This window comes from Gymnoscopelus braueri (genome assembly GCF_963280865.1).
Source record: "Gymnoscopelus braueri genome assembly, chromosome: 6".
Lineage (NCBI taxonomy): Eukaryota > Metazoa > Chordata > Actinopteri > Myctophiformes > Myctophidae > Gymnoscopelus > Gymnoscopelus braueri.
The window spans coordinates 41,489,288-41,503,426 of record NC_137607.1 but is presented as its reverse complement, the minus strand read 5'-3'; the positions used below and the strand labels follow the sequence as shown (position 1 = coordinate 41,503,426).

The window sequence follows — 14,139 nt, the reverse complement described above, 5'->3', positions numbered from 1 at the left end:
AGCCAGTTCCCTCACAAATGGCGTACTCCCTCACAGTCGGAGCAGTGGAATAATAAGACCCTGTTTCATGTAGGCGAACAAATTAAATACAGACGAGTAAGTGCAAGCCTCAGATATTTAGTAATGGCATTAGATTTCCGTGGGGTGGGTGGCTTCAACGATTCAACAGGGATGGTGGTTTAAAGGTTCAATCTGGGACTTGAATGAATTAAATGTAATTTAAACAAATCTGTCTGGTAGAGTATGTTAACACATCGGGTGCCAAACACGGTCTGAACCGTGTTTGCGCAGAGTAGCGGTCCGGTGCCGAACACGGTCCAGACCGTGAAATATGTCTTTTTGTTTTTTTCGTTTTTCTCCACACGGGCGGGGCTAGAGCAGCTCTGGGAGTACCCATTGTGATCTTGAGAAGGATAGGCCAGATAGATCACCGGAAACAAAAACATGGCTCCCATCCACTTCCTGTCTATTTCCTTCTTTAAAACACCTATATCTCCGAATCTGTTTCCGGTGGGGAAAACCGGTCATGCGCGATGCGCGATCCCCCCCCATTGTAACTCGCGAGTGAAATGTTATCGTTCCAGGCTGTAGCCAGGGTCATCGCGCAACATGAATGGATGTTTTTTTTTACATGGATTTGCTCCTCGTGGAGTCTAGAGCCTTAAACAGCAAAACGCAGTCAATGGGGAGAATGCTGGCACCCAACGTAAGTTGTTATGAAAAAATGCTGGCACCCAATGTGTTAATACCATATAACTAGTGCATCTACAGTATTTGGAAGTGGTCTCTCTTATCTTCCATTGACAAATCTTGGCCCTGGTGTCGGTAAGACAGTCTCGTTGACATTGGCAGTAAAGTTATTTGAAGCGGTTGGCGCACCGCCTTGGACACTGGCTACGCCAGCCTGGCATGGCCAGCCTAATATCACTGCGTAGACATTAGTCTGAAACCTGCCCCATATTTGCATACTGGCCCCTGATTGGTGCCCCACAACTTCGGGGACAGCGAAATCCAATCACAACCGAGCGGGCCAGACCTAATCCGCAGAGGGCCTTTTTTTTCACTGGTAGATTCGTCTGGTTTCCAGGCTATAGCTACGCCACCATCTTTATTGTAGTTTTGACATCGTTGCAATTACCTCTCCAGTAGGAGAGAGGTAAAAGCAGGTAATAGCTTCAACTCACATTGTCATTGCACATTCATATTACATTCTTGTGGTATTTGATTCTAGGCCACCAGGGGTACACAAAGGTCCAGAAATATGGTTATCAACCACAATTCCTTCAGAGTGCATAGTTATACAGTAGTACATGGAAAGTTTGGTAACATATCTAACATTATAATAAAAAGCTAGGTTTGTACGAATCATTACCATGATCATTATGAGGCTAGAGGAAGAGGACATGTAACCTTTGACTGTATATGTTTAAAAAGAAAACATTTTGTAAATGCAAATGCTATCATATAAGCCTTTGTTAGTGCAAATAATGTGAAGCTTGGACTGTTTTTTGTATTTCTTCTCCAATGGCCACGTGAGCAGTGTACTCCTTTTGTGATAGTTCTTTATTGCCATAGATGACAGGAAACCTGAGAGGGAGACAGACAGTTCAGGGAGACACAGGAGAAATTTGATCCAGAGGTAAAGTAATGGATCATGTGTTTCTCGAGGCAAGAGACTCTACCACTGTCACACGACTGGGCCCTGACCATCAGATTCAAGTACAACGACAAGACTGCTGACACACATCCCTCAAACCAGATACACACTCATTTCTGCTAATGACATTTGAGAAATTAGATTATTGGGACATCTGCTTGCCTCAAGCTGTTGCTCTAGCTCTGCAATATTTAAGAACTTGAAAATGCTGGATGTGTCCCCTGGCAGTAGACTAACTGGGTAGACCACATTTTATTGTGTGTTTACTTTTTTGTTTCAATAATTTGACCGAACCACCCTTCATTCACCATTGTGCTTAGCCAGAGATAACCTTGCGTCCGTTTACATGCAACTTTCCAGCCCACAGGATTGTTGAGAACAAATAATGGAAATGTCTTCTTTGACCTTAGATAGGGGATTTCTCAAAACCCCCACACGTGTCTCACTGAACTGTAAGCGTGGTCCTGTGCTGTTTGTATATGTGTGACACCATCTGGTGATAAGCGTGACCCTGAACTCAGCAGCAGCACATACAGTGCAAAACATTGTTTTTATTTGGAGAGGGGGCATTCCTCATCCAGCTTGTATATTTTTCTTAAATGAGACAAAAATTAGGAAATCTGGGAGGCACACACAGGTAGGATTTGATCCTAGACCAGTTAAGATGTGTAGTATACAGGGGTTCCAGAAACTAATGTTAACCGCTTAAACCCTATATAGACATACTGTAGCTGACTCGACCTAGTATAGTCCCCTAGGGGTCTATACTAGGCTGCCTCTTTTTTTACGCCTACACTATTATCTTAAAGCACTTAAACCCTACAGTATATTTAGTATTTCCCTCTAAACCAAATCTGTTCGCCAAAAATTGCCGATCTACAAGCTCACAACGTGTCGCGCCTCGCGCTGTGACACGTATTTTTGCTCAGTGTTCTCCCCCAGAATAGGAACGCCAGGGTTCAAGTAGCTAAGTAATTCATCTGAAGTATCCTTGCCTGTCAATGACAGACGCATCATTGGAGAGGACCACAATGGAAATAAGCCCTCTGGCTTTATTGTGTTTTTATCCTCTGTGGTGCTGCTCGACTGTGTGTTGGGAAGTGCTGTTGTGCTCTTATTTTTTTCTGTGATTTCACCAAATAAAATCAATCAATCAGTCAAATACAATTCCCTGTCCCCATCCTCCTCTCTTGCCAGAGACCTGCGCAAGTTCAAAGAGGCTAAGAAGCAGTTTGACAAGGTGAGCGAGGAGAAGGAGGCAGCACTCACCAAGAATGCCCAGGCTCCCCGCAACAAGCAGCATGAGGTGGAGGAGGCCACCAACATCCTCACCGCCACACGCAAGTGCTTCCGTCACATCGTACTGGACTACGTCTTGCAGGTAGGATTTCTTTGTATTAGGAGCATTTCGAAAATCTTCTCTTATTTAGAAGGCATTTGTAGAATCGGCCTCAGGTCTTAATGGGTTAATATTTCTGTATTGAAACAGTTGCATCACTTGGGAGTAGGGGAGACTCTAGGGAAAATGTTCTGTACTGGGTGGGATTAGATGTGTATGAAGGTCTTACTCTTAACTCTTTGACCACCAATGGCGAGATTTCTCGTCATATTTGGCGAAGGTGCAGTCTGCCAATGAGGAGAATGACGAGATTTTGTGTTTTCAGTGGTTTTCCACTAGATGACGCTGTTCGCTCGCCTATGGGTCACCGTTTGGCTCCCAGTGAAGGAGAGGAGCAGCGGGTCACGTGATCGCAAAAAAAAAACAGCCCGTTAATTTCCTTGTTATTCGATTTGGGAGAATGGCTTTTCCTCTGTTTCTGTTGCTTTTTGGGGAAAACAGCCTACATTCAAGCGGTGGCTTAGCCTTTTTTTCCTGATTCTACAAGACTTGGATACGTCTTGTAAAGCGATCGGGGGATCGATCATACTGGAGATGAATATTCTATGATTTTTCAAAGGCTTGTGAAAACACTCAAATTGCTGGCAGTGGCGTGGCAAATTATGTTTTATATCTGGCAGTCAAAGAGTTAACGTAAAATGCTGGGTCCAGACCCAGTGTTTGGGTAACACTGCTGTATACTGTATATATGTTCACACACTGCGGAAAGGCCCCAATGGATGGGTATATGGGGATGATGAAAGGTGGAGTCGGGCTAAGAATGCTGATGTGGCATAGTGGGAAATGAACAACAGCTGTGTTTAATGCTGTTCATTCCATGTGAAACAGCCCGACATGTCCACCACCCAGCAAGATGCTATCAGCTCCAACTACAGTATAGGGCTGTCACGATCATGACATTTTACATTACCATTCATTGTCATACAAATAATTGCAATTAACGATTTAGTTGAGCTTGTAGATCTGCTATTTCCACATTTTTTCCCGAAAATGTTTTAAAATGTACAAAAAATTTTTTAATTCTGGAAACGATTATGAAGATTCTGACAATGAATATATACAATAATTAATTAATAATATGCAAAATAATTGCAATTATCTCAAATAATTACGATTAGGTGATTATGTAATAATTGTGACAGGCCTAGCTCCAATGGCCCAAACCACCATTTGGAAGAAGCGAGGGATAGGGCTATTCCTAACCTTATATATTTATGAAATTAATGCTGTCATGAAACAAATGTAGGCTAACACTATGATTTAAAATTATATTTTAAGACCCGCTTACCACCCCCAAAAACTTGCTTTTTTTTTTAAAGGACAATCATTGTTGTTTGAGAGGACTGAGGAGGTATTTATGCACAAGATGATTTTCAAAATAGTCTCTCTTTCCTGTTTTAATGATCCAAATGTCAAAAGAGACCTCTAGGTCCAATTAATGTGAAGTCCATTCTTGTGGAAGGCACACCGTACACTACAGTACAGTGGAGCACATGTTATCTTCTCTCGGATGGCTTCCCTGACCTTTCTCAGTGAAGACCATTTATCTCTGACTACAGTAGCCCTGCACACTAATGAAAGCAGCATGCTTTGTGATAAAAGAACTGGTTAGCTGTAGCATGGCTATAGTTTCCCTGCTCGTGACCACTGATAGTGTTGTGGTTCAGAATGATACCCATCTCTGGAGCCATAATACAGTATATGCCTGCTGGCACAGGATCAAATCCTGCCAAGCCCTCTGCATAACATGTGTGAGTTACAGTATAATGCTTGCACTTCAAGGTGAGGAAGCAGGATTATTAAATATAGCAACAGAGCCCTCGTCTTCTCTGTGGCTGTTGTAGATGATGATAACGAATGTGCTTTGTGATAAGGAGAATGCCAGATTCTGCTGTGGTATCTGATGTTTTAGAGTCGTAATATCTGTCCAGCCACATGATATACCGAAGGCTTACAGGAGCACACTTCCATCCATCATGTTGCATCATTTGTTGCAAGCATTACTAAAACAAACTCATAGATCATGCAAAAGTGGATTGCCATTTCCCCAGGCTTTACAGATGTACTTTATTTAATTTTATCTGTAAGCACATGTATGGGCTTATTTATATTCTGTATAAAATCCATGTTTTGTGAAACATATCTCAGGTCTTTTTTATAATAATTTATAATCAAAACTAGGGCTGGGAGATGTGACTTCAAATCACTATTATGATTATTTCAAACTTTTGCCTCGATCACGATTAATGAACAATTAAAAAATAGGAAGTGTGATCTTCAAGGTCACAACGCGTTGTGATGTAACACTTTGTGAGCCTGTAGATTGCTATTTTTGCACGCCACCATTTTACAGCAAAGTATAAGGCTTAAGTGGTTAATCACACTAAGACATTTAGTCGATTATAAAAAATCTATTCAAATTTGTTCATGTGATTTGTTGATGTATACGAAAAATAAATAAATAAACCCTGCATCTCGATTATTCCATTTACCTACATGAGTAAGATTTAGTTGGTTATTGGTTCTGAATATCAGTTTCGATATATTTTCAGTTAATTGCCCAGCCCTAATCAAAACTAGAAATTAATCTGCTATTACCGTAGATGCTGATCTGAATTAAGAGTATTGTACACACATTCCATTCATGCCACATACTTTACTCCATTCATGCCCCTTTTAAACAACGCTATTTTCATACCAAACAGAAAATAATGTAAATGTCCTTGTTTCAAAATATACCAAAACATTGACAAAACTATATATATTTACACTCCTACTTGGGATTTAACCACATGAACCCTATAGCGTGAACAGTCTCTAGCAGATCAATAGATTCGATAGATTGGCTATTTTTGGCTAGGATAATAGTGTCTGTAGACTGAAAACAGGAGGACGCTTGCTAGAATCGATCACTGGGGGACTCCTGTCAGCTATTTACAGTATATACTAGGGTTTAAGTGGTTAAATAGTGGAACATTATTGACGAAAGCATGTCTCACAGGGAGTGGGGGGGGGTGGTGTATGTTGTAATAGCGCACTGCTTCGTCAGAAATCCTCCTTCCCTAAAATGCGGCTGGCCTGGCTTTGAGAAATTGAATTTCTGTCTTAGCTGTTGGTCTGTTCATAGGAAATCTATAACTCTACAAGTGATTTAAAGAGGCCCTGCCCTACTTTAAAGTTCCACATCAGACTGGTGTTGTCAGCACATTTAAAATCCCACTGACTTTTTGGTATTTTATTAATTTTTTTTTGCAATACTTTTACTTAGGGTGAGAAATTCATACCAGCCACTACTAGTGAAGTGCTTGGGAATTCTGTTTGTGGCTGATAAGCTTGTCTACTCTAGTAGCCATTTGGGCATTTATAGTAACTAAACCAACGTTTAGGTCCTTAACCACGTATGCCCTATTGTATACGTCGTCATACCATGTTGTGCAAAAGTATCTCAAATAGTCGATCTACAAGCTCAAAACGTGTCGCGTTGTGAGCTTGTAGATCGGCTATTTCAGCTACTTGTATTTTTTTTTAACCCATTAAAACCGGGAAAGCGTTTTAGATTTTAGCGTTGGCTATTCAAAAATAGCAGATATACAAGCTCATAGAGCGTCACTTCATGCTGCGCTATGAGCTTGTAGATCTGCTATTTTTGGAAACTCGTGAAAATATGTGCACATCTTTGATTATTATTATTTATTTTTTTCAAGCGAACATTTTAAACTCAAATCTTTGCTACTTGGGGGTCACTGGAAGAAAACATTTTCAAATGGGGGTCAGCGGCCAAATACGTAAAATTTGTGGGGGTCCTTGACATGAAATAGTTTGAGCACCACAGATTTTTTCAGAAAACTGTTAGGATTTATTTGTAGAATCGGCCTCAGATCTTAATGGATTACAGTGTTTAATTTAATTTGTGTTCATTATATATTCAGGAGAGAGGACATACAGAGCAGGTCCTGAACCTGATTCAAACCTGCAGTAGGACCTCAGCTCATTGAACCAGCAGTATGCCCCTGAGAGCTGGTTTATTATGTAAAAAATAAATAAACAAACAAACTAAGTAAATAATTGACTGGACTCTGAAATTGGACAAAAAGTTCAGTTTTCAGCCTTGTTTATATGGCGTGTACGCTTAATTACATAGTGCACAGTTGATGTTGACAGGAAAGATGGTAGAGAGAGTGGATGATATATGACAGAGGCTGGAAGCTCACAGCATCACTGTGTGTGTGTGTGTGTGTGTGTGTGTGTTTGTGTGTGTGTGTGTGTGTGTGTGTGTGTGTGTGTGTGTGTGTGTGCGTGCGTGCGCTGCCACGTTGTGCCCCGAATGGAAATATACAGACCAGGAAAATTAGAACACAGAATGAAGGCTGGAAAATGGAAATCTCCCATTAGACACCAAAGAGTGGTGTAGCTTAGAAAAACATCCATAAGCACCGTTTCAAAAGAAACAGAAAAACGCATTGTGACACATTTTGAACTTATAGATCTGTTATTTTTGAAATTCTTTAAAATAATAATAATAATTTCACCTATAATGACTGATGACATGCCGAAAATAGTTATGTGAGGGTGAAAGTGGTTACCATAGTACCCCTGCAGTTGTACACCTCTCTACCTCTATTGTGTAAACGAAGCTTACTTGACCTCTATGACCTTAGGTCAGTGTTTCTCAACTAGAGGAAGTAAGCTTTAGAGAACCAACCACTGATATACAGTAGCAACATACTTTTTTCAGAAAACTGTATTTTTTTTGGAATCGCCCCCAGGTCTTAATGGGTTAAATCAGTGCAAAACCAGTTGAACTACCTCCAGCCAGAAGCCAAATGCTGGTCAATTGTGGCTGTCTGGTTAAGGTTTTCTGCGCTGCCTGCCAGACACTTTGGCACATGATCAAACATAATTTGGCAATCCTGTTCTACTGCACAAAAATCTAGTTGGTTGGCAAAACATTGGTGAAAGTGGCTTTAGAATTTTAGGGTACATGAGTCATTGTGGCCGGTGGGCAAAACAGTTGGCTTCCTTCGGCTCTGGCAAGAGCAGCCAAACTCCTCCATCCATCTATTCATTCATTCATCCATTCATTCATTCAGAGCTCTATTTCATCCTTATGGACACATTGGGTACAATCTTGATCAAGCTAAGAAGAAACTAGAAAATAAATAATGAAAGATCAAAGCATCATGAAAGAGAGGAAAGAAATAGAAAAAAAATTACATTAGTCAAAATGTTGAATAAGATTTAAAATGTAATGAGATTTTAAATCACATTTCATGTGCGTGCGTGCGTGTGTGTAGACGCACATATACAGTACATACACACACCCAGTCCATGGTGTGTGTGTGAGAGAGACACACACTCCATGATATGTGTACCGTGTGTGAGGGAAGGAGAGACACGCACACAGTACACACACACACTATGTGTGTTCATTTGTAACCCTCCATAATGTTTCTTTTGAGACTAAACTGAACGTCCCAGTACACACGCCCACCCAGCCTCTGGCTGTAAACGGCACACGTGCATGCTCATGTGCTCACACAAACCGTTGAATTTGCATAAACAAAGCACATGATCATGCACTTGATCAAGTACACATGACAAACACTATCATTAAAGTGGAAATATATATTATAGCGTTTTACAAAAATATATTGTATTTGTACAAAGAGAGGCTGCCAACAGCCTCACTGGCTCTAAACGGGGACCAGTAGCTCCCCCTGCTGCCTAAACAAGGGTAGTGTTTTGGTGTGACTTTACTACAGCTCATTTCACGCTTGTCTGCTTACCTTCTCTTGTCTTTTGCATCACTTTTCAATGTGTCTTCCAGGAGCTAATGTTAAGCTTCTCTCTCCCTGTCTCTCCTCAGCTCAAGTCTTTATACACACAAACGGATACCATTTAGAAGTCAGAACCATGCACACAGCACCTTAAAGCAGTGGTTCTCAACCTTTTCAGGCCGCAACCCCCCAAAATAATCATATTCTGAACTGGGGACCCCCCAAAATAATATTTGAACTGGGGACCCCCCACCCCGACAAGCACTTGGAATTGTAGGAGTTGAGGCATTACATTTAGTTTTCAAAATGTTTGCCTCTTTCTTATATTATTGACAATTTGGCCAATGTTTGACCTGTTTTTATTTTCTTTAGTTTGATGATTGCTTTTGATGCTATAATGGCCTTTTTTCTTTCTTTCTTTCTTTTTTTTAAGTATTAAAAAGCCCTTAAATTGTCACTTAACTGTTATCTGCGGACCCCCCCCCCCAAATCATGTGGGGACCACAGGTTGAGAACCACTGCCTTAAAGCACCTCAAAGTGTGCTACGATCATGCCTTTTTTTCTTCTCACAATGATTGCTGCTACTCTTTATTATTTCATTGTTATTGTTTATTATTGCTGCTGCAATGTTGAGGAACCAAAGCCAATGAATTTGACTCTAGTGTACTTGTATTTAAGATGTAACGATAACAATCTTGAACATTTCACGCTCTCTCTCCTTCCCGTCCAGATCAACGTGCTACAATCCAAGAGAAGATCGGAAATCCTCAAATCGGTAAATATTATTTCTATTGTCCGTCCAAAAGACCAGTTATGGTCAAGGCAAAGGCCATATTTGTTTTAGAATAAAACAACGTTTTGTTCTGTCATCATCACAGATGCTGTCCTTCATGTATGCCCACCTGACCTTCTTCCATCAAGGCTATGATCTCTTCAGTGAACTGCAACCCCTCATGAAGCAGCTAGGAGGACAGGTACATAACCATACAACACAAACTGTACACCATGGGTATTCAACATGGGGTCCGGGACCCCCAGGGGGTCCTCAGAGTAACTGCTCTGGGGGGGTCCACCAAATCTTTGTGTGATGGGGAACATTAGCCGAAAATAGCAGATCCACAAGCTCACAACGCCTCGCGCTGAGTAGATTTAGATCGGCTATTTTTGTAGTGTTGGTGTAGAGGGAAAAAGAGCAGAGCAAGTACAGAGCAAATGGTCAAGTTGACCAAGTATTGAGGGTTTAAAACGTTTAATTAAACGTTTAATATGTATTAACGGTTTAATACACATTAACACAAATCCAACATATTAATAGTAAAGATAATGTATGTCAAACAAGTCTATGAAGCTATCTATGAAAAAAAGTATTCTGCAACACAATTTTATTCAATATGTAGTGGAGGTCCCTGCTTCATCTCTCTCAGCTAGGTGGTCCTTGGCCTGAAAAACATTGAAGACCCCTGTGTGTACACAATGTCACTGTCACACATGTATTTTATTGGTAGACAGACCTAAAGATCTTGAAATACTAGCCATCTAAATTGTACTTGCTGTTTTGACAGGTAGCCAGCTTGTCTTTGTAGCCCCAAAGAGTAGTTTGGTATTATGGACACATGCACTTGTTTAAATGTAGTGTGTGCACACACAGTCACACATGCACCCACCCAACCATCCACTCACTCATGTTCTCCATGGTCATTGTACATGCACACATGGGGATTCACTACACTCAAACACTCTCTCACGCCTTCTGCCTCCCTCATTCACACATGAACTGGCACTCTGTTCAGCGTTTTAGTTGACAAGTCACTTGTTTCGAGAAAGATTTCCTCTTCTTAAATGTCTTCATACACACTCCCTGTCTCTTTTGCACAAGTACTCTGGCTCCCACTCCCTGGTTGCATCCAGGGATTTCCGTCTCTTTGTACCCACAGTCGGCATCTTTTTTTTTTAGATCAATGTAAATTTGGAAGAAAAAAGGGGGTGGAGGGGTTGACAGTCCCTGGCACAGTGCTGGCTTGTAAGTGCATTCTCCTGCTACTCCTGCCAATTTCCGAGGGCGATTGAGAAGACAAACTGTGAGATATTTTTCCTTCCGCTCGTCAGTGCCCGACTCTGCCTGAACGCTGTTCAATTAAAGACAAATAAAAGCTGTTAAGTCACAGCTAAGTAGGATAATCTGGCAGCGCCTATGATTTTCCGAAGCGTGTGACAGAACAGCCGGTGAATGGGGAATCGTTATGGACGGAATAGATAGACATGTGGAAGCTGGAGATAGTTTGGCAGTAGATGTCTCAAACTAAATTACAGTGATGGAAGAAGTACTCGTGTGTTTTACTTAAGTAAAAGTATCAATACTGCAATGTAGATCTACTCTGTTACAAGTAGAAGTCCTGTAAATGTACTTGAGTAAAAGTACAAAAGTATTGGTATCTACAAGCTCACTATGTGCATTGTGAGCTTGTAGATCTGCTAATTTCAAATGGCCGAAATATAAGTAGTTAGTGTGTTTTGTAATCATAATCAAAATCTACAAAGTAGCTAGTAACTGAAGTTTTCATATAATAGTGGAGTAAAAGTACAATATTTTCCTCTGAGATATAGTGGGGTAGAAGTAAAAGTATTGAAAAACCTCAAAATTGTACTTAAGTACAGTACTTGAGTACATGTACTTAGTTACACCACTGCTAAATTAACACAGTGCGTTGCGGAAAATAGCCTAGCCTATTGCAGTAGGAGCAGTAAGAATATTCTCTTTTGCAATGAGAATCGATCATAATCACATGGCATCTTTACCGGGGGACTCATTTAAAAACTGCTGCTTTATCATCCACACTGGAACACTGTGTATAATATATGGATGCAGCAGGATAGGTGGGCACTAGGGACATCTGGGCACCTCGATAAAAGATTGGCTATTTTGTCCAAAATGTTAAAAAATGTAATATTTGTAAAATGGTCTTAAGTAATGTAAAGCATACATGATGTGAACATGCACGGTTCATCATTATCAGACTTAATTTAATCATTCCAACTACTTGTTTATGCCCCAAAATGACTGGATATACAGATTTTGTAGACATTTGTAGCAATTGTAGAAATATTAGACCTTAATTGTCGAATGTTCTAATCATGTACTGTATACTGTACTTAACTTTACTTAAAAACATTGTCCAAATTTTTTATATTTTGGAAAAAATAGACAATTTAACACCGAGGTGCCCACTCTTCCTTGGTGCCCACCTATCCTGTTACCATAATATATGATTGAAGTATTGTGCATTAAGCACAACGGTTAATTGTTTGGCTGTAATGTATCCTGTCTATAATGAATGGACATATAATGTAGGGATGTCAATCAGTTATTAACTGATCATGTCTGTGAGGTCTCTCGTTATCAAAAAAAATCAATAAAGCTGAATTGCCATGATGAAGACCATTGACCTACTGTAGGCTATCAATGATCAAAAGGAAAGGACACCAGCTGATATGAAAAGAAAAAAGATTAGTTATCAAATGGCAGCAATGTTTTTGTCACATGACAAGGTGCGCACTGATTTAATGATGTAAAAAATATAATACTGTGAAACAAAAGCAGCCTATTTATTTTTAGACAGGTTCTTTTTTTCTTGGGCCGACAATTTGAAGAGCTTTTGGGTGTGTGTCTCCAAATGTTCTCTTCCAGGAGAAAATATGAGAGCAGTGTGTTTGTGTGTGTATTCTTGCTGTTTGTTAACGGTTAACTTTTAAAACGAGTAGGGTAGCAGTCACATCACGTCATTTACCACATCATGATTCTGTGGTCTTTGTAATTTCTCAAAGCAACACTCACAGTTTTTCCATGAACAATTCTCCAATCACCCAATTGCAGACTTTTGCGGGGCTGACAATGGTGGTTGTGTTTGTGGAAGGAAGGCGAGTACGTTTCTAAACAATTTGTGTGAAAGGCAAGCAACACATCAAACAGTAGTGAGCAGAAGTGGGACTTTCCCCCCCATTATCAGACAAAAGGTTATTTGCAAAAAATACTACTGAGTTACTCTCTCTTCCTCTCTATCTTTCTCTTTAGCTCTCTCTCTTGCTCTTTATACTTCTTTATACAATCTCTCTTTCTCAATCTCTCTTTTGCTCTCACTCTGTCTCCCCCTCTCATCCATTTTGCACGTGTATTAAATCCCTACATGCTCTGATGTTTGTCAACGTGCGTGACAGACCCAGAAGCATCCTCTTGAATGATATTGTTCTTGCATTGGAAACATAAACGGACACGAAGCTATTCTGAGCATTGCATAAAAATTATATAATTGTGTTTACATGACAATGCACACTGTTATAATATTTGCTCATGTGTTTTCTTTGTAAGCAGTCTTTGCCAATCACGCTTCAGCTCGGGTTAGAGGCATTGTTTCAGACCGCTGACCACCCTCTTGGACTTGTACACAAAGCCTACTGTTTATACACACAATTCGTGTGTGTGTGTGTGTGTGTGTGTGTGTGTGTGTGTGTGTGTGTGTGTGTGTGTGTGTGTGTGTGTGTGTGTGTGTGTGTGTGTGTGTGTGTGTTCCAGTGGTGGAAAAAGTACTACATTACTAAAATGAAGAAATACGCTGTTACAAGTAATCAAAATCTACAAAGTAACTAAAGTTTTCAAATAATTATAGTGGGGTAAAAGTACAATGTTTGCCTTTGAGATGTAGTGGAGTAGAAGTAAAATTATTGAAAATGCGAAGTAAAAAATACCTCAAAATGTGTACTTAGTTAATTTCCACCACTGTTGTCTTCATCTGCGTCTTTAGATGCACACTACTGTGTGGTAAACAGGGTTCTTCTTCACCGAGGGTCAAAACAGCAGCATCTGCAGGATGATTATTATCACACAGACCCGCAGCAGGAGGCTGGAATGAGGAAGAACCCAGAGGGCTGGAAAAGGGAGTTCCCGCCGTGGTGGTGGGACTCACAGGGTATACAGTACAGTATAGTACAGTACAGTCAGCTGAGAGACCGCAGCGCTCTGAGAAGACACACAGATGATTACACTTACTTCATGTAGAGACTAACTCTTAACAGAGAGGAAGGAGGGGTGGAAGAAGAGTATAAGATGAGAGAGAACACCACTGAGACAGGTCTGAGGAAGAATTACGTAGAAGAACTTAAATGCAGTGAAGATTGAGCGTGGACATTTCTCTCACAGAGACGCTGGAACCATCACAAGATCGAGGGACAGGCGTGTGATAAGAGAAGAGTGGATCCACTTCACAAACCAGATCTTAAGAGGGGAATATTGATTGGTTGATTCGTAAATATA

The 14,139-nt window shown here is 40.5% G+C and overlaps 1 protein-coding gene across 2 annotated transcripts in view; it reads left to right on the top strand.

Moving 5' to 3' along the window:
* Positions 1-14,139, top strand: part of LOC308087699 (arf-GAP with coiled-coil, ANK repeat and PH domain-containing protein 2-like) — a 94,846-nt gene that overhangs the window by 38,732 nt on the left and 41,975 nt on the right. For both annotated transcript variants that reach the window (XM_080431772.1, XM_080431771.1), the window contains exons 6-8: positions 2,855-3,038; positions 9,565-9,609; positions 9,713-9,808. In XM_080431772.1, the coding sequence (XP_080287898.1) occupies positions 2,855-3,038; positions 9,565-9,609; positions 9,713-9,808 (325 nt within the window). The remainder of the gene's footprint in view (positions 1-2,854; positions 3,039-9,564; positions 9,610-9,712; positions 9,809-14,139) is intronic.